Source organism: Protopterus annectens, chromosome 16.part0 (assembly GCF_019279795.1).
Source record: "Protopterus annectens isolate FY-2018-M chromosome 16.part0, PAN1.0, whole genome shotgun sequence".
Lineage (NCBI taxonomy): Eukaryota > Metazoa > Chordata > Ceratodontiformes > Protopteridae > Protopterus > Protopterus annectens.
The window spans coordinates 381517711-381536905 of record NC_056750.1 but is presented as its reverse complement, the minus strand read 5'-3'; the positions used below and the strand labels follow the sequence as shown (position 1 = coordinate 381536905).

At 39.3% G+C, this 19195-nt stretch overlaps 1 protein-coding gene across 1 annotated transcript in view; it reads left to right on the top strand.

The window, feature by feature from the left end:
* Positions 1-19195, top strand: part of CNTRL (centriolin) — a 4034091-nt gene that overhangs the window by 983896 nt on the left and 3031000 nt on the right. Inside the window, 1 exon segment of the mRNA XM_044058259.1 lies at positions 18848-18957. Within this exon segment, the coding sequence (XP_043914194.1) occupies positions 18848-18957 (110 nt within the window).

Genomic DNA, 19195 nt, shown 5'->3' with positions numbered 1-19195 from the left:
ACCCAGCTTAGAATATCCTCTGTTGTGTTGCTATTATTCCCGGGAGGTAGGTAGATACAGATGATATATAAGGATTTGCTAGGGTTGAGTTGAAATCTGCTAAGGACTTCTACTTTACTATTCTGAGGTGGGTTATAAGGTAGAGAGGAGATCTGAAGTCCGTCTTTAAATAAAATTGCTACTCCCCCATCCTTAAGTTTTGTGCGGACTTGTCTCAGTATATTATATCCTGGGGGGATGATTTCATTGTTTTTAGTTCCAAGTTTCAACCAAGTTTCTGTGAGGCAAAAGATGTCAAATGAGTGAATATCTAGGAGGGCATGGAAATGGGCAACTTTGTTATTAATACCGCGGATATTGAAATGTCCTATTAGGAAAGAGTTGGAAAGTCTAGTTTAGTATCTAGGGTTGAGGGATAGGAACTGTGAGTTTTGACTGTGGAGACATTGGTAGAGCCAGGGTTAGGGTGGATGTCCCCATCTTTCAAGGAGAGATTCTTTAGTTTTAGAACTGGGTTATATATATAGTTAGTTTGATGTTTCACTTTCCTTACTGAGAGGTTATTGTATTTAATGTGTGTGAGTCTATGGTACTTGGTTAGCAGGTAACTGGGAGTGGACGTGATATTTATTTGAAAATGGGTAAAAATTTGTATGGCTGTTTGTTTTACAGAGTAGTTAAACTGGTAATAATTCACATTTTCAAAGGAAGTGAGGACATTTTCAAAGGAGATGAGGAGATAGCCTGAGGTGAGGACAGGTATAAGTGAGGCTATGAGTATTAGTTTGGTTAGGATAGCTTCAGTTTTTGTAGGCATATTGATAAGATTACTTAATGAAATGCAATGGAGGTGAGACATAGATGAGACCCTAAAGAGAGATATTGGGTAAGGTTTAATCTTAGAGAAGAGGGAGCTTATAATGATTAGGTATCAGGTATTGGATAAGGTAAATTACTATAATTAGGGGCAACTTGAGAATAGATAGGTAAAATAGGGGTGTGGCTAAGTTATGTATATTGGTTGGAGTATTGGATTGGTAGGAAGGGAGTGAAGGTGTGGTTTAGGAAGTATATGTTCAGGTCCAGTGGGGGGTGGGTGAGATTTGGGGATAGGGTAGGGGAGCAGAGTGAGCCCATAGGGCGAACGGAGCGGGAAGAGACAACTACTATCAAAAGAACTATTAGTAAGCTTTAGAGGTGCTTTCAGGTAAGAAAGGATCAGTAAAGGATGGAAAAAAAGACTGTAGAAGTGAGAGTATGAAGAGCCACTGGAAGAACTACAGAAGGTTTAATAGATGTTGAGGGAATAGCAGATTATACTTAAAAAGGTAAGATATATTTAACATTAATTTGTAAGAAAGGAAGGGATAAAGGAGTACAAATTCAGTTGAGCTGAGGGTGCCACCTTGTGGGCAAAAAGTATATAGCAGTAGATGCTGGGAGTAGGGATTAATTGAAAGACAATTAGGGATAGACTGAGAACTGTTTGGAGTAGCTAAATCAAGGAGAATTAGGTTTATTTGCAAGGGGGTAGAGCAGTATGGCTGCTGGGTATCCTGGCTGGATAGCGTGTTAAAATGAACAAACAGTATAATACAGGTAAAATATCAGCTTTACTCTTAGTTACTGTACACGTACTTTCCAGCTTCCTTTGATACCAGGGTACTGGATTAGGGTGGCTTGATTCTTATGCTTTATATTGAGATGGCTGGTGTAATTTGTAGGGGTCCTTAGTTGCCAGGCACGGACTTTGAAAAAGTAATACTACAGGAAAAAGTAATACTACAGGAAAGCAGGTAAAAAGCTAGGAACATTAGAGAGAGGAGAAGAGGAAAAAAATAGTGAGTAAAAAAAAAACAGTCTGTAATATACAGGGTAAAGTCACTGGCAAATCCAATCCATTAAACACAGAAAAACAATTCAATTTAATGTGCATAGCAGAATTACCAGCCTAAAACTATTAAGCTAGCAGGGTATTGGTACTCAGGAATGTTCTTCCATAAGGGCCGCCCATGCACTTCAAGGTAGCTTGGGGATTCTATCCCATCATTGATGAATGGAAAGATGATTAACATCATCAGATAAAGACGTTATGTCTTACCATAACGTTCCATCTATGTTGTTCATCTTCTTTCTTTCATCACTTCCCACCCTCCTTCCCCTTCCAAAGGCTCCTGTGGGATGCTTTGGGTCTAAGTGGTGTGCTAGGGTTTTTGTGCAGAAGTGACCTCAGCTTTACTTCTCTTTCTTTAGCAAACTTGATCTGAGGTAACAGAGAAGGGCATTCTGGGTATGGACTTAGCTTGAGAGTTGTTTCGGCAGGCGCGAGCTTGGTAAAGAGGCCAACTCGGTTCTGAGGGCTCGGAACCGAACCCATTAGTGATGAATGAAAGAAGATGAACAACACAGATGGAATGTTATGGTAAGACATAACTTCTTTTTATGTGATCTACAGCATTATACGAGAATTATGTTTATAAACATGAACTTATTAATACAGTTTGATTATTTTTATATAAATGTAAATTTGCCTGTGTCACAAGGGATAGTTCAATAAATGTGTTTAAAAAAATATTTGACCCATCTGTAGGGAGTTTGTCAGGTAGACCTTTTTGCCTCCTTTCTGAACAATTAACTGTCAAAGTTCTACTCTAGTACTCCAAGCAACAAGGTCTAGATGCCATATACCTTTTCTTTTACTTGAACAGGAATGCTCCTCTATGCTTTTATACCCTTTCTACTGATATCCAAGATACTTCTGAAGATTCAGAAGGAATATCTGAAGATCATCATGATGCTTACCTTCTGGCTTGGGCAACAGTGGCTCTCCCTTTTTTTGAAATTGGTCAATGGCAATTACCACAAGCTTCTTCACAGACTGAATCTACTCACACATGAACAGCAGTGTTTTATACATCTCTACAACAGACAATTACATCTGAGTGCCTGGATGATAGGGTCTTAATACCTTTTAGGCCCCTGTTTTCTGAGGACATGCAACAGGTACGAATAAAAGCAAGAAAATCTGCTACTAGAAAATAATATATAAGCAAATAGAAAAGGTTTTCTAGTAGATACCAACTAAATAACCAGCACCTGCTGAAAGCTAGTGTTTCTCTGTATGAATTAATTTCTTATTACTTGTCTTACTCCTCTCTCAAGGTTCATTAGTCAGCCATTCCAGCATGTCTTCCCATGGATCCCCCTCTTTCAATGCATTCTCAAGTCAAAATGTTTTTGAAATGGGTGCTGCAGGAGAGACTTACAAGAAAACTGCTGGCTTCACCTCAGGACCTTAATTTTGTATTAGAGAAGCTACCACTTTCTCCATTTGAACCAGTTTAGGTGGCCAACTTGAGGTTCTTAACATGGAAAACAGTTTTAATGATTTCTGTGAACTCTGCAATAAGAGTATCTGAGCTGCAAGCTCTTATGGTGAGTCAGCCTTATTTTATTTTCCACAAAGACAGGATTTCTTTGAGGACTAATCCTTCTTTAACGTCTAAAGTGATTTTTGAGTTAACTTTAATCACAATATCTATCTCCCTATGTTCTTTCCTTAACTCAAAAATGAAGGAGAAAGGGTAGTACATATCTTGGATGTGCACAGGCAACCTGAGTACTACCTTGACAGAACAAAAGTTTTCAGAACTTCCAATTAGTTCATTTCTTCTAAAGGTAAGTAGGGACTGTCTGTGTCTGAACAGACTGTTTTCATGTGGTTGTCTCAGGCTATTACTTTTTTTATTCCCGCCACAACAAACTGTTCCTGGCTGGTCAAAGCACACTCTGCCAGGGACTTGGCTTCATCTGTGGCTTTCTGGAAAGGGTTGAACTCAAAGTATTCTATAATCAGGAACTTGGTCCTCTGTACATACATGTACAAAGCACTACAAAGTAGATTCATTTTTCAGATCTAGGCCAGACTGTACTAAGACTCTTTCCCTTCCACCTCCCAGATATTCTAAGCTGTGGTAATCTACCCTTACAGCTTATGTTACTGCAGCAGTTATCAATATGATGATTGTAGTACATAAACTTACTGTATCAGTAGATGTTCAAAGGACGTCCAAGTTGGCTATACACTGATCAACAGCTTAATTTCAGCTCTTGCAGTGTGAAAAAAGAAAATGAAAGATAAGAGGTAGTAATGCCACCGGTTTTAGTAAAATTCAGTTACTAGCTAGTAAGTGCACTGCCTGCATGCCAGCAAAGAAGAAACTTAGAAAATGTGAAACAAAATTGACTAGAAAAGGTGAAAAGAACACACTGACTGGGAAAAATTGTGCAGCTGTTCATCAAACAGTAATTCAGTGTCCAGCTTTGGTACAAGAGATTGCTTCCAGTAATTTAGAGGAAAAATAAATTAAATGTGCTCAGAGCGAATTAAAATAAGTGAAACATTGGAGAAGTATAAAAACTCAACAGAAAATGATGGGGAAAATGGAAGAAACTTTAAACAGCTATTCAGATGAATTGATAAAACAGCAAAAATCAGAGGTCAAAATAAAGAAAAGGCTGGCTGAGTATGAGACTGCTCAAGAAGAGCTGTTTCAAAAATGAATTGGAGGACAGAGCACATAAAGAAGGCCTGAGATTTTCTGCTGTACCAGAGAAACTGGAGAGAACAGGCTGTATTAATTTTATGAAATAAACAGCTGAATTAGTATTCAACAACAGGATTGTTTTAACTGATAGGGCACATCATGTGTATGCTCCACACCTGGCCATGAGAATGCAGCCAAGACCTGTATTGATGAAGATGATGTCATAGCAGCAGAAAGAGTTGATCCTAACAAAAATGTGGCAGAAGGGCAAAGTATTAAAAATTGGAGACAGTAGAGTCTTTGAGAAAAATAATTATTCACTGTACACCAGGCAGAAGAGAAGCAAATTTATCCCAGCAATCAGGGAATGTTGTGAGGCAAGTGCGAGAGTCAAGCTACTGTATCCAGCTGTCTTCAAAATATTTTTTCCTGGGGATTAAAATCATTTTTGACACAGAACAGGCTAAGGAGGAAATACAAAAGTTTAGCCATCAAACAATGTGGCGCTGCTTCTCATTCTTCTGATAATAAAGCTGGTAAAGAGACTTTGCCATTACATTTGTGAAGGATGGCTTTGCTAGAAAAAGTGACTGAGAAAGGTTGGACTTTTGTTTACTTTGTTAAACTTGGGGGAGGGGAGTGGTGAAACGCTTATGGCCCCACCTCATGTTATTCATGTTTGGAAGAGCACTAACAGGAAAAAAAGAGAAAGTAACTGCAACTAAAATAGTTTTTGTTTTTAACAGTATTTGTATAAAACATTTTATGAAGTAAATTCCATGTACTGTACTGAAGCATTTTCAATGATTGTTGTATGTGATAACGATACTAAAGTAAACAAGTATTTTTTTTTTCTTTAGGCATTGCAAGGTATATGTATAGGCCCATTTCAATTTTAAACCATGATTACAAAGAGTTTATGTCCATAATAACTAAAAGAGTGGCAAAGGTATTGCCAGAAGTGATAGGTTTGGATCATTGTGGTTTTGTGGAGGGGAAGCAAACATTTGGAAACTTTACCACCATTGTTGATAGGTCTTGAAGGAGAGAAAGCAATCAACAGAGTAAACTGGGATCTTATGAGTAGGGTAATGGAAGCGTTTGCATTCCTTGGTTCAATAATAAGATTAATTAGGAGGTTATATAAGGGACTGGAGGAAAAAAATTAAAGTGGTAGGGTTCCTGTCTAATAAGAAGTTTGTGAACAGAAGAACCAGGCAGATCCTCTTTATTTGCATTATACTTAAAGCCATTGGCAATGAATAAAGGGAATCAAAAATTCAAGGATATAATTGGTATGGTAATCAAGAAACATTGGCTTTATTTGCTGACAATATTTTGTACTTGATAAAACACGAAAAGGACATCTCAGAGTTCTGAAACATTCTGAGGCATGTTGAAGTCTTTTGGGGATATAAAATTAATGAGGATAAAACAAAGGCTGTACTTGCAAATTGTGTACCCACACATGAATTTGGTTCAGCATACGCATATTTATGGATTAAAAAGGATCCTGTTAGGTCTGTTAGGGATATGTTGGAAGAGACAAAATAAAAGATATTACAACCACTGAGAAACTGGAAGCTGTTGTTTTGGGTATGGATTGCAAGATACAAGCAATAATAATGTTTTTAGTTGCTTTAGTTTTATGTACAGGTCAGGCATATTTTTATCAACCAGAGGAGAAGGTGAAGGATTTTATCTGAGGGGGAAAAGAGCAAGGGTCAAGTAGGATAACTTGAGCCTCCTGATAGAACAAGGCGTTACAGGATTACATGATTTGTAGGGATATTTTATAGCTACACAGTTAAACCTCATATACATAACATATGCAGAAAGCTATAACTCTCTGGAAAGGGAGAATGGTGTGGAGGGGGGCTTCAAGCAATTAGGAGAGAGTGGGATTTTAGATGCAGATCCTTAAGGATAATAACAACAGCCATACAGAATATTCAGGGGTCCGAATGGAAAGATAGGTCAGCAAGCAAAGGAGAGTAGTGCTGGTAAAATTGAATTCATCCTCAAGTCTTGGTGAGTACCTTCACAAGGTGGACCCTGTTTTTCACAAAATCTCATCAAGACAACACACACACACACACACACACACACACACACACACACATATATATAGGATGTATTTATATAGCATATATCATGGACAGAGTAGGTCAAAAATTAAAAAAGATATCTGGGTGCACAAGACCCAGGTCAAAAAAGTACCCAATCCTGGTAGGCACACTGGTACCAGGACTGGAAAAAAATGACAGTGTAGAATCCTCAAGATACGGAAATATTCCTACAGTGGGGCCAGTCCAGGCCCAGGGGGTTGATAGCACTCTGTTGTAGAATGAAGTAGCAGTCCACAAAAATCACAAAAACTGATAGGCCAAAGAAGAGCCATAAAGACGACAGAGTGGACTATTGAGGATAAGAAATAAATTATGTATTGTTACTATTATGCAAAAAGCCCAGAATTTCCAGACACAAGATATACAGAAAGATTAAGAGAGAAATTAGAGGAAAAAAAATACTTCCACAAGAAAAACTGTCAGAAACTTCTAATAAAAATTTTAGTTGACTAATACAACAGATTTGTGAAAAATGTTATATAGACCAAGAAGCTTTGAGCTGTTTGGAAAAAGAAGCATCTGAGGAAGTGTGAAAATATAAACAACAAAACTTGGAGATTTTTGAAAAGTATAAAAAAGAAATATGGACATGGGAAAGAAAGAGAGATTTGATATGGTGCGATGTTTATGCAAAGGTGAAAGGCAAATTAATCAATATAAAAAAGGCAGCCCCAAACATATTTGAAGAGAAATGCAGGCAAAGGAATCCAGACATATAACACTATACAATACGAAAAAGTAGAAAAAAAGATTAGTAATGGAGAAGTTAAATAAGTAGAAATTGAAGTTATGTAGTACCTGCGAAGTGAAAGATTCAGTGTAGAAAATCTAACTTAGAAAGTGCCACAGCAGGATGGAGCAATGGATATCAAATTAAAGAGAAAACAGTGGAAAGGGAAGCAACTGGTCAGTTGCCATATGAAGATATTTTGGAGCCTTCGACAGGAAACCAGTATAAAAGTTCACTTGAAGCTGGACAGCAAGGGAAGGAACAGGAAACTGTTGCAACTCTGACACAGTCATTGTTGAGAGGTGATATGCCAGTGAGGTCCTATATGACATAGTCAAGGATGAGACAGAATGAAAGTGAAGAGAATGTGCCACAGGAAGATGCTATAAAACTTTTTATAGCATGCCCGCAGGAAATGGAGAACAAAAAATGTGCCCTCAGTTTAGAAAATAATAAGCTAAGAGAAGAGTTGCTTGATTTAATAGAGAGAGACATATTAAGATCAATGAAAGAAATAGGCTTCAGAAGGTCAATAACACCCCAAAAGTCAGAAGTTTGATAAAACAAATGAACACAGTAATTAGGACTGTCGATAGAGATCCATGCATTATAACAGAAGTAAACAGGATATATTACTGTGCGGCTAAATTAATAACAGATAAAATTTTACCACAAGAACATAGGGTAGTAAGAGAGAGAAAGGGGAGAAATTGAATACTGTCGTGGAAGTTTTGAATAGAGATAACTATAAGTTAAGACCAGAAGTGTCAGTGTTGAAAGATTGTAGAAGGGAGAACAGATCAAGAAAATACTCAGAAAGATAGACTTGATAAAAGCAATGCACAGTATTATAATGGATCAGGATTTATTGCGTGCTGTCGCAAATAATAAACTAAAAATATCAGTACAGGGAGAAAAACGTAGAGGATATACCGATAAATATAAAGGAAAAGTACAAAATAAACAATTTATTGATGACTGAAAAACGTTTTATAGAGAATCAGGAAACAAGGTAAAAGGAACTGAAAGACCACCAAAAAAGAAGAAATAGATACATTTTGGAAAAGTATTTAAGAAGATCCTGTGGAACACAACAGAGATGCAAAATGGATAGAAGTAGTAAAAGAAAGAATAACAAGTTCAAATGTACAGGATGTGAAATGGGATGAAATAACAGCGAGAGACTGAAACAAAGTTAAGAAAGGTGCCTAATTGGAAAACCCCAGGCCCAGATGCAGTACTTAACTTATTGTTAAAAGTATTAACATCTTTGCAGGAAGATTTAGCCATGAGTAAAAACTATTTATATGTCCACCCCGAACTGACACCAACCTGGCTAACAACAGGAAAAAGAAAGCTCCTACTTGAGTGAACCTGCAAACTACCCTAAAAATTATACACCAATAACTTGCCTTCAGATGACGTATAAACTATGGACTGGAATTGATGCCAACAGAGTTTATAGTCATTTAGAAGAAAACTCAGTTATGGCAATAGAAAAAATGGGAATAAAATAATATTATGGGGAACAAAGGATCATTTGTTGTTAAATAAAGTTATAATGAAGAACTGTAAAAAGGGGAAGAATCTAAGTATGGTGTGAATTGACTGCAAAAAAGTATTTCACAGTATCCCACATTCATGGATAAGAGTGCTTAAAAATGTGTAAGATGCACTCTGCACTGATCTACATTACAGCGACCATGGAACAGTAGCAAACCACTTTGCAGCTAAGCCATGATAAAGGACAAATTATTATTCCTGGGATAAAAATCCAAAGGGGATATTCCAGGGTAGCTCTCTGTCACCATTGCTCTTTTGTCATGTCATACCATGTCCTTAACCCATTAAGCTACTTAACAGATTATGTCATGGCTACAATTTGGCTCCCAGAAAACAACAAAGTGTAAAGAATTCTCATCTTTATTTTGTAGGGGATTTAAAACTGTATAGTTCATCAGATGAGGAACTGAAAGCACAACTGAAAGTGGTCAGTGTACAGTGAAAGTCACTGTCACTGTAGACCAGACTGTCCCCTTCCCTTGTCCATTATGTACAAGTTAACATCAGCCCTTCCAGCATCTAGGCTGCTAATTAAACTTTTGGCATCTGTTTCATAGTTAGACCTTTCTACCTCAATATTCATAATTTTGAAATACACCAGAAAATGGAATTGATAAGCACATACCTCCTGCATAGAAACTCGTATGCTGACTCATGTAACTTTGATTTGCTTTTGTTGCTAAACACCATGTGGGACCCCTCAGGCTTAGCTAAATACTTTTGCAGAAGCTTTTAAAAGTCTTGATGCTTATTTACTAGTGAGAAAATTAGAGTTCCCTTGTAGCTGGCACAAGGTCATCGAAAGTACTATCTGTAGTTCACTGTCAAGTAACACACTAGAGGCAGTCAGTTACTGCTTCTACTTTCCTAGCCATTTCTGTCCGACAATAACCACTGACAGCAATATTATGCACCGATTTCATTATTCTGCTGTCTCATTTTATTAAACATCCTTGACAGGTCTTCACAGACAGGTTTACAATTCACTTACCACTTCTAGCTTTACTTATGGGTCTGAAACTGTGGTGCGTTACAAACACCATCTGAAAGAGTCTAGAAAGGTATCACCATTGATGCATCTGAAAAATGCTGTGCACGAAGTGAGTAGGGCACCACTCTAGCATTGTGTTTTTACCAAGGCTGGTCTTGCCATCATGAATCCGTGATCCTTGGACATCAGTTCTACCTCAGACACTGAGCTCAGATGTTTGGCTTTTCTCCCAAAAATATTTTTACTGTCATTTCTTTCACTGCCAGACATCCCATGATGGTTAAAATAATTACTTTGCAACTAACCCAATTGTGTACCTAATATAAGCATCATGAGCTGGGAGGGACTGGTCTCTTATTTCATTGATATTAGATTTCATGAAGTAGTGTTGTGTTCCAAACAGAAATATTTTGTTTTCAAAACTTCAAGAATGGGTGGAGAGTTCATGAAGGAAAGAAAAAAAAAATAGAAACCCTCTGTTTATCTTAACTAATGTGTGCTAACCCTAACCATAAATGTGCCTCCCTAACCACAACCCTGCACATTACCTTATGAAAAAAACGTAGCTTGTCAGCATCACTGTTCAATCAGTGTTTTTTTTTTTTTTTTGATATTTTATTTTTTGATCAGGCGTTTGTATTGCATTATCGATGCTCTTTCATCAACCCGATAATGTCTAAATTCCTAAACAGCGAAGACACAGAACAGCAAATTTTTTCCCCAGGGAAAAAATCCTCTGCTCCGCAAAAAAAAAAAAACCTTAAAACACAAGATGAGTGGGGGGCTTTGCCCCCACACCCCCTACTTAAATATACCAACTCTGCGATCGCACCATAGTGGAGGTAATGGCAAAATCCCAAAGACATGGCCCACTGTTTTTTTCCCTGGGGAAAAAAACGATGTTCTGTGTCTTCACTGTTTAGGTCTTTCAACATTATCGGTTTGATGAAAGAGCGTTCGCTCTTTTTCATCAGCCGATAATGTGTATAGACCCTTTGATCAGTGTGGTGTTGAGAATTTTATTATGTGGTTAAGGTTATTGTCAATGTGCAGAGATCTATGTAATAGGTATCACTGTTTCTGGACAACATATTTAATTATTAATTTATTTTTTACATATCTTGGGAGGCAGGGGAAACTGGATTATCTGTAGAGATTTATGCAGACAAGGACATGTAGCTTATACATCAGGACTGAACATCCCTGAATCCTAGAGATGGGAAGAAGATCTTGACCAAAGAGCCATTCTACTGATTTTTTCTTTCTGTGTAAAAGTTCTGTCCTGTACCATTCTAATAAAAACAACTTTTATTTTTTTTACCTCTGAAAGCCTATTTCCAAGTTCATTTTTAAAACATCCCTAAAATAAATTAACTGTAGATTCTGGTTTGCATGTAAAGCAGAGTGTTTTATCCTAATTCTTGTTCACTTGTACTTCCAGTGCTGGTTGTATTGTTCTCAAAACTGAAATGTAGGCGGTGTTGGCTTTTTTTCCTCTAGTCTTCTTTTAGGATCTTGGATATCTTATAACCTGCAGAACCTTTCCAAGTAGATACATCTACACCAAATTAGAGCAGTCATGTATGGGAGTCAATTCTTACTTTACTCAAGCACTGGTAAAATATTTGCTCTGTTTAATTTACGTTTCAAATCTTACTTTTTCTGTATGCAAGATTCACTTGGTCAATACAAATATCACTGTTGTTTACTGTAAGAGGGGTCTGGACTTGGTAACAGTAGTCATTTTGCCCACTGACAATATCTTGCAGAGCTGTTGATCCTATAATGCACATTAAAAGATGGGATGAGGGAATGATCTTGATAAACAAATGATAAGGGCAATGGGAGGGAGAAGATATAGAGCACAAAAGAATCTCTTGACCTTTATCAATATTAGCATTTTTCTTTCTTAGGAATTCTGCGATCTTCCAGCAAAAGGGACTGACTTCTGGAGGTTTCTCCTGTGTTGAGTAGGCCACTTCAGCTTTTTTTAATTCTTTCTTACCTTTCTTTTAAAGCCAGTCTTATTACATTAAGATCTATGTGCTAACTTTCTTTACTGTTTCATTTCCTATGCTGCTTTATATATCCAAAATCAAGAAAGTCTTCTTTAACCGCTGTTCTGTAGCTGTTTGCTTTAAGCAAGGCTCAGACCTTCTTCCCATCCAGTATTTTCCAGTCAGTGCCTCTTTTTAACAGTGCAAGCAATACTTTTCTTTTTCTTGCTGCTCTGCGAATAGCTTTCCATATAGAAGAGTTGAGAAAAGTAGAGCATATATTTTATCTCTGTTGACGGAAGTAAATCATCAGAGCCCGTGCAGTCTCAATGTGTATGACTTCATTTTCTTGAACTCTTGTTTGTATCAATATAGTTTATAGGCTAGCATTGCAAACACCAACATGATGTTTGTATCTCTTGCAAGATCTGAACTGATAAAGCAAGATGAGCACTTTTCATTTTTCCCAAGTGAAACCATTTTCCCTTTCCTGATACCTGTAACAGTAGTTTGCTCCATTTCTCTTAAGTTAAACTTCCCCCTCCCTGGTGCCTTTGAGAGTGCTTTGTTAATTCATTAGTTTCTGCACACATTCATTTTTTAACAGAAAATACCAGTGGTACTGATAGACATTTGAGTGACTTGCAAGTTCTTGTTTAGAGTTAAATGTCTGTCTAGCAAGGAAATGTAGATGTTCTTCATGTTTCACTGTTGCAGTCATCACATTTGGGTTATCTGCTTGCAGTAGCCCTCAGTCGGACTGATTATCAAAGTCTTTGGTCCTGCGTCGGTTGCTGTCTCATCTTCCGTGATGTCAGGTAGTCGGGTATAAAGCATGCAGCCAACGCCATTACATCAGTCTTTCTTGCCGTGCAGTGCCCAAAGCAGAAGCAGTTCACAAGTGCCAGTTGGCCGACTCCTGAAATTAAATACCTCATAAAGACTTTCATTTGTACTGTATTCCTTGCCTAGGCCCTGACCACGACATACCTCGCTGTCGGTTTTGTGCCTTATTTAAAACATGAACTATTCGTCGTCGGTACATTTTCACTTCTAAATATTTTGATACTCGGTTCAGTTATCCAGATATGTCTTCGGTAAGCCACCCGACTACCGACATTCAGAAAAAACGCAAAGATAAAGACAGAGACAGACCGCCTAGGTCCAAAGCTGCCGACGGCGCTTCCCCTAAGCTAGTCGCCAGTTCGCCGGTACTCAGTGAGGTGCTTTTGCAGCCCCTGGTACCCGTTGCTTCAGATTCGCAGGCCTCTACTGAGACCCATTCAGAGTCCGGTATGCCACGAGATGCTTCAACTGTGGAACCTGCGGATGTCTCTATCTTGGATGGGTCCGGAGCCGCTGTGCAGGCACCGGCTTCTGAGGGTGTATTCAGGCCTACTGACTTGCATATTAAACCGACTTCATCTTCTTCTTCTAGGCCTAAAACTCGAACCATGCCTAGGAAACCGACGCCCAGACCGCATGGTCAGGCCTCTATACCTAAAAAACAAATGATAAGAATGGCTGAAGACCTTATTAATTTAATCAGGGGAAGCCAGTTTTCCCCATCTAAGAGACCTAGGACTGAATTTGCTTATGATACTTCTGACCAGGATTCTGAAATTTCTGTCTCCTCTGATGACCAGGATTTACCCTTATCTACCTATGAGGACTCTGATGCAGAGGGCTCTTCCCACTGCTTCTCCCCCACAGGATTTTTCTTTTGATGAAACCTTGCATAGTATTTGGGAGCATTTTCACTGGGAAAGCCAGGATTACTCTGATTCTAAAAAGAGGCTTGGAGATGTCTTATTCCTGCCCCAACACAGGTCTTTAGCTATCCCTCCTGTGCTGGACATTGTTGACGATGCCTTTTCAGAATCTAGCTTGGCCCCTGACTCTTTACTTTCTGCACACAGAAAACCTGATAGATAATAGTTCCTGATTCTCACAAGTTCCTTTTTAAAAATCCTACTGCGGATCCTGAGACCATTTCACAGGGACCCAAGGGCATTAAGGCTACTACTGCCAAAAATCTTACCCCCTCTGATAGAGATTCCAGTTCCCTGGATAGATGGGGTAAGAAGGTATACACCTGTGCAACCTTGGCCATCAGGGCCTTAAATTGCCAGTTTCATATGTTAAAGTATCAGCAGCATATTATTGGAGTGCTTAAACAGAAAATTATGTTGATTCCTGATTGTGCTGGAAATAAGGATTTACAGGATTTAATGCATTCTGCTGAACAGGTTGGAAAATATACTTTGCAATGTGGTTTTGATTCACTAGAGGCATCTTGCAGGGCTGCTGCCACTGGGTCTGTACTTAGAAGGCATACTTGTCTTAAGGATAAATCTTTGCCAGATCATGTTAAAACTAAATTGCTGGATGCTCCGTTAAATCAGGACCGCCTCTTTGGCCACAAAGCAGAAGTTCTTTAAAAGATGGTGGAAAAAGCTAAATCTATGCAAACTGATTTCTTACAAGTGCAGCCTCCTAGATTTAGTAGGCATTGGCCCGCAAAAAATTGGCCCCTTCCTGCCTCTTCCAGGCCTCCTCAGTCCAAACCCAGAACCAGCAGAACACCCAGGCTTTAGTCCCAGTGTACGCACAGGAGTAAGTAGTGGGGGGCTCCCAATTCCAAATCAGGGAGTAGTAAGACTTCCCCCTATGGTAAGCTGTCTCAATGACTTAACTTTAAAACTTCCAAGCACTTCACAACTGACTGCTCCTTTAGGGGGAAAGATTGCTCTGCAGGCAAAAAACTGGGAACTCATTACCCAGGACAAATGGGTTTTAAACATAGTTTCCCAAGGTTACAGATTTCACTTCGACATGTTGCAACCCCAGTTGGCCAGATCTACCCCCAAATCAGTGGGCAGAGGATCAAAAGCAAGTATTCTCTCTCTTAAGATTAAAGGCTGTTCAGACTGTACCAGAAGAGGAAAAGGGACTAGGTTTCTACTCGAGGCTTTTCCTGGTACCCAGAAAAGACAACTCATGGCATCCTATCCTGGACCTGTCTATCCTAAACACCTTTTTGGTGATTCCAAAATTCAAGATGCTAACTCTTCACCAGTTGCTTCCCATGATAGGCAAAGATGCCTGGTTGGCAACACTGGATTTAAAGGAAGCCTACCTGCACATCCCAGTCAGGGAATCTTGCAGAAAATACCTAAGCTTCAAAGCAGGCTGCATGCACTATCAGTTCTCTGCACTGCCCTTTGGCTTATCTACTGCTCCCAGGGTATACTCAAAGTGCCTAGCTCCAGTCATTGCATTTTGCAGGCAAAGAAATATTCAAATATATCCATACCTGGACGAATGTCTAATTCAGGCAGAACGCCAGGACATACTTCTGAATCATCTGACATTTGTACAGAAGGTGTTAACTTGTCTGGGGCACACCATAAACGAAAAGAAATCACAGCTGGTACCCTGTCAACAAATTATATTCCTGGGAGCAAGCTTGAACATAACTTCCCAGATGGCTTTCCTCACACCAGAGAAACAAATTCATTTGACATCTTACTTCAAACTAGTGGCCACAAAAACCCTGCTATCTGCAAGGCAAATACTGCAAGTCTTGTGGTTCATGGCCTCGTGCATTCTACTAATTCCATATGCAAGACTGCATATGAGGAAACTACAATGGTATCTAAAAAGCCTATGGTGTCAACATTCTCAGGATCTAGAAGCAATGATTCCTATCATACCTTGCCTATGGTTAGAATTCCTTTGGTGGACAGAGGCCTGCTACCAAAACAAGGGACTACCATTCACTCTACTACCTGCCACCCAAACCCTAACAACAGACGCATCAGACTATGCATGGGGGGCTCACATGGCAGGGAAGTGCATTCAGGGCAAATGGAACCCAAGTCAAATGCACCTGCATATCAATCAAAAAGAGATGTTAGCTGTACAGAATGCTCTGACAGCCTTCAAGGACCACAATCTTCCAGGACAATTAATGGTAAAGATGGACAAACACCACTGTTATGTGGTACATAAACAAGCATGGGGGTACCCATTCTTACCCCCTCTGCAGACTAGCCATGGCTCTGTGGAACACAGCCTTGAGCAACCAAGTTCATCTACAGGCTCGGTTCCTGCCAGGAAAACTAAATACACTGTCAGATGAACTAAGCAGAAATCTCATGGACCCACAAGAGTGGAAACTGGAACCAAAGATTTTCAACATGTTGATCAACAAGTGGGGGATCCCGGCTATAGACCTGTTTGCCTGCCCCCAGAACTACCAATTGGACAAATTCTGCACAAGGACTCCCCCCAAACAAGCTTGGAAAGTGGATGCTCTGTCCTTCAGCTGGAAAAATTTATCAGTTTATGCCTTTCCTCCTCTGCCTCTCCTCTCCAAAGTACTACTAAAGATCAAACAGGACAAACCAAGGATTATACTGATTGCACCAGACTGGCCACACCAACACTGGTACCCCCTCTTGCGCAGTGTGTCACAGCTGGCTCCATGGCACCTACCTCAGATCCCTACCCTGTTGTCTCAGCAGGAGAGCCAGATGCTACACCCCCAGCTTCAAACCCTGAACCTGGCAGCCTGGCTAATTACCTAATCTCTCAGTTACCATCCCTCAGTAAACAAGTGTTGGATGTCATTTTGGAGGCAAGGAGGCCTAGTACTAGAAAATCTTATGCTGAAAAATGGAAAACATTCTGTGCTTGCAACCAAACTCAAGGGATGGCCACAGCAGTGCCCAATTTACCTCAGATTCTTCAGCACTTAGCTGAGATGCTTCACAAGGGCCTTTCCATTATCAAAATGCATGCCTCAGCCATTTCAGTTCATTACAACACGGAACCACCCCTCTTTTCTCACCCACTGCTCAAGCAGTTCCTCAGAGGAGCCAAAAACTTAAAACCACCCAGGAGAGCCCCAACTCCAGCCTGGGACCTTAATTTTGTATTGGAAAAACTCCCTCTTCCTCATTTTGAGCCAGCTGCAACTGCAGAATTAAAATTCCTTTCTTGGAAAACAGTTTTCCTTTTAGCAATCACTTCAGCAAGAAGGGTATCTGAATTACAGTCCCTTATGGCAGTGGAGCCTTTCATCATCTTTCATGTGGACAGGGTGTCCCTCAGGACCAATCCCTCTTTCATGCCCAAGGTGGTATCCAGTGTGGCTCTTAATCAGTCCATTCATTTGCCGACCTTCTTTTCTAATCTACAGAACAAAGGGGAACGGGTACTGCACTCCTTAGATGTGCACAGACAACTTAGATTTTACTTGGACAGGACTAAAACTCTAAGGAAATATGAATGCTGCAGGGGCAGAGGTGAAGGCTATTTCAAAGCAAACCATTTCTAAATGGATAGGCCATTGCATTCATTTCTGCTATAAGCACAATGGAAAACCTATCCCACAGGGGATTAGACCCCATTTAACCAGGGCTGCATCTACCTCTACAGCCTTTTTCAGAGGTGTCCCTACCAGAGACATCCTAGAAGCTGCTACCTGGAGTTCTGTACATACTTTTACTAAGCATTACCATTTGCCAATTTTCTCTAAATCCAGAGCTGGCTTTGCCACTGCAGTCTTGCAGGGCCTTATAGCTGGTCCTAATGCTATGTAAATTCCTCCTCCCATCCGTAGCTTTGGGAATCTACCCAAATGTGATGACTGCAGCAGTGAAACACAAAGAACATAGTACAGTTGTGTACACTTACTATAAATGTAAATGTTCGAGTGTATTCACTGTTGCAGTCCTGGTTAGCCTTCCTCCAGCCCCCTGACTTCTTTTGGCTATACCTCTAGTCTCCTTTACTATACTTAAAAACGTTTATGTGTATTTGCTTTTTTGTTGGAGGTATAACCTTGTATATTTATATTTAATTGCTTCCCTGACATCTGGGGCAAGAAAAACTGATGTAATGGAGTTGGCTGCATGCTTTATATCACTGACTACCTGTCGTCACGGAAGATGAGACAGCAACCAACGCAGGACCCAAGACTTTGATAATCAGGCCGACTGAGGGTTACTGCAAGAAGATAACCCAAATGTGATGACTGCAACAGTGAATACACTCGAACATCTACATTTATGGCAAGTGTACACAACTATACTTTATTGTGCAGCATATTTTGCTTCATTGACACTCGTCTTTAAAACGTATGTGAATACTTAACATTGCTTGTTTTTTTTTTTTTTTTTTTTTTTAAGTATACTTGTATTATGTTTGGAAGAAGCTATATCCCTAGGGCACAGTCTAACAAGAAAATGCTAAAGGCAGGAAATGAAAGTAATGACTGTTAGGAGCGCATTTTGTAACATTGCATTGTTAAAACTTAGTACTTACTATGAGATATATATTTTTGTTATAGTTGAGCAAGTCAGTAGTCAGCAATAAGTACTGTATTTTTAACATACATGATTACGAAGGAAAACCAAATAGTGAGTCTGTAGACAGAACCATCTTTTATGCAGGTGGCAGGCCTGTTATGTGCTTTGGTGCACTGATGAGATAGTGAATGTTGTTCAGAATCTGTACAACACTGAATGAGATTTCACAAGTTTTTTAGTGAGCAAAGACTCTCTATGTACCCCTTCTGCTAATAAAAATTAACCGTCAGATCACTGCATTTCTTGGAAAGGGAGATTTCTCAGGTTTAGAACTCTGTTGAATTGAGTGCATTTTCGAATTCAGATCTTCTGCTTAGACCACTACCATGTGCGTTTTGAAGGGAGGTTAACCTGTGTTGTGTCCCTCAGAAGATGCATTTGTTAGGTGTTACCTTTTAGTTTCAAATGTTTCTTATGTAAAGCCTTAATCTTGGCTCTTTGTTTGGGTAGTTAGTTACTACAGTCTATACGAGATATCTGAATTATAATTCATGGCATATTTATTTCTTCTAGCACAGCAAAGGTTAACACAAATACAGGAAGAAATAGGAAAAGCTGAACAGCAAGTTCTGAGAGCCACAGCGGAACTTAAGCAGTTGGAGGATGCAATTTCACAACACAGGGTATGTAGTAACATTGAAAAAAATGAAATAAACAAACCATTGCTTTTGAGTCAGTTATAGATTTACCCAGTGATGCATACTTCATCTGACCTATTTTTGTCGGATATTTGGTAACCCCCTTTGCTACAACATAAACCTCTCAGTCTAATTTAGAAAAATTAAATTTAACATTTTTAAATTGAAAATGAAACAATAAGCAATGTTTGTTTTTTTTATTCCATATGGTTCATAGGTAGGT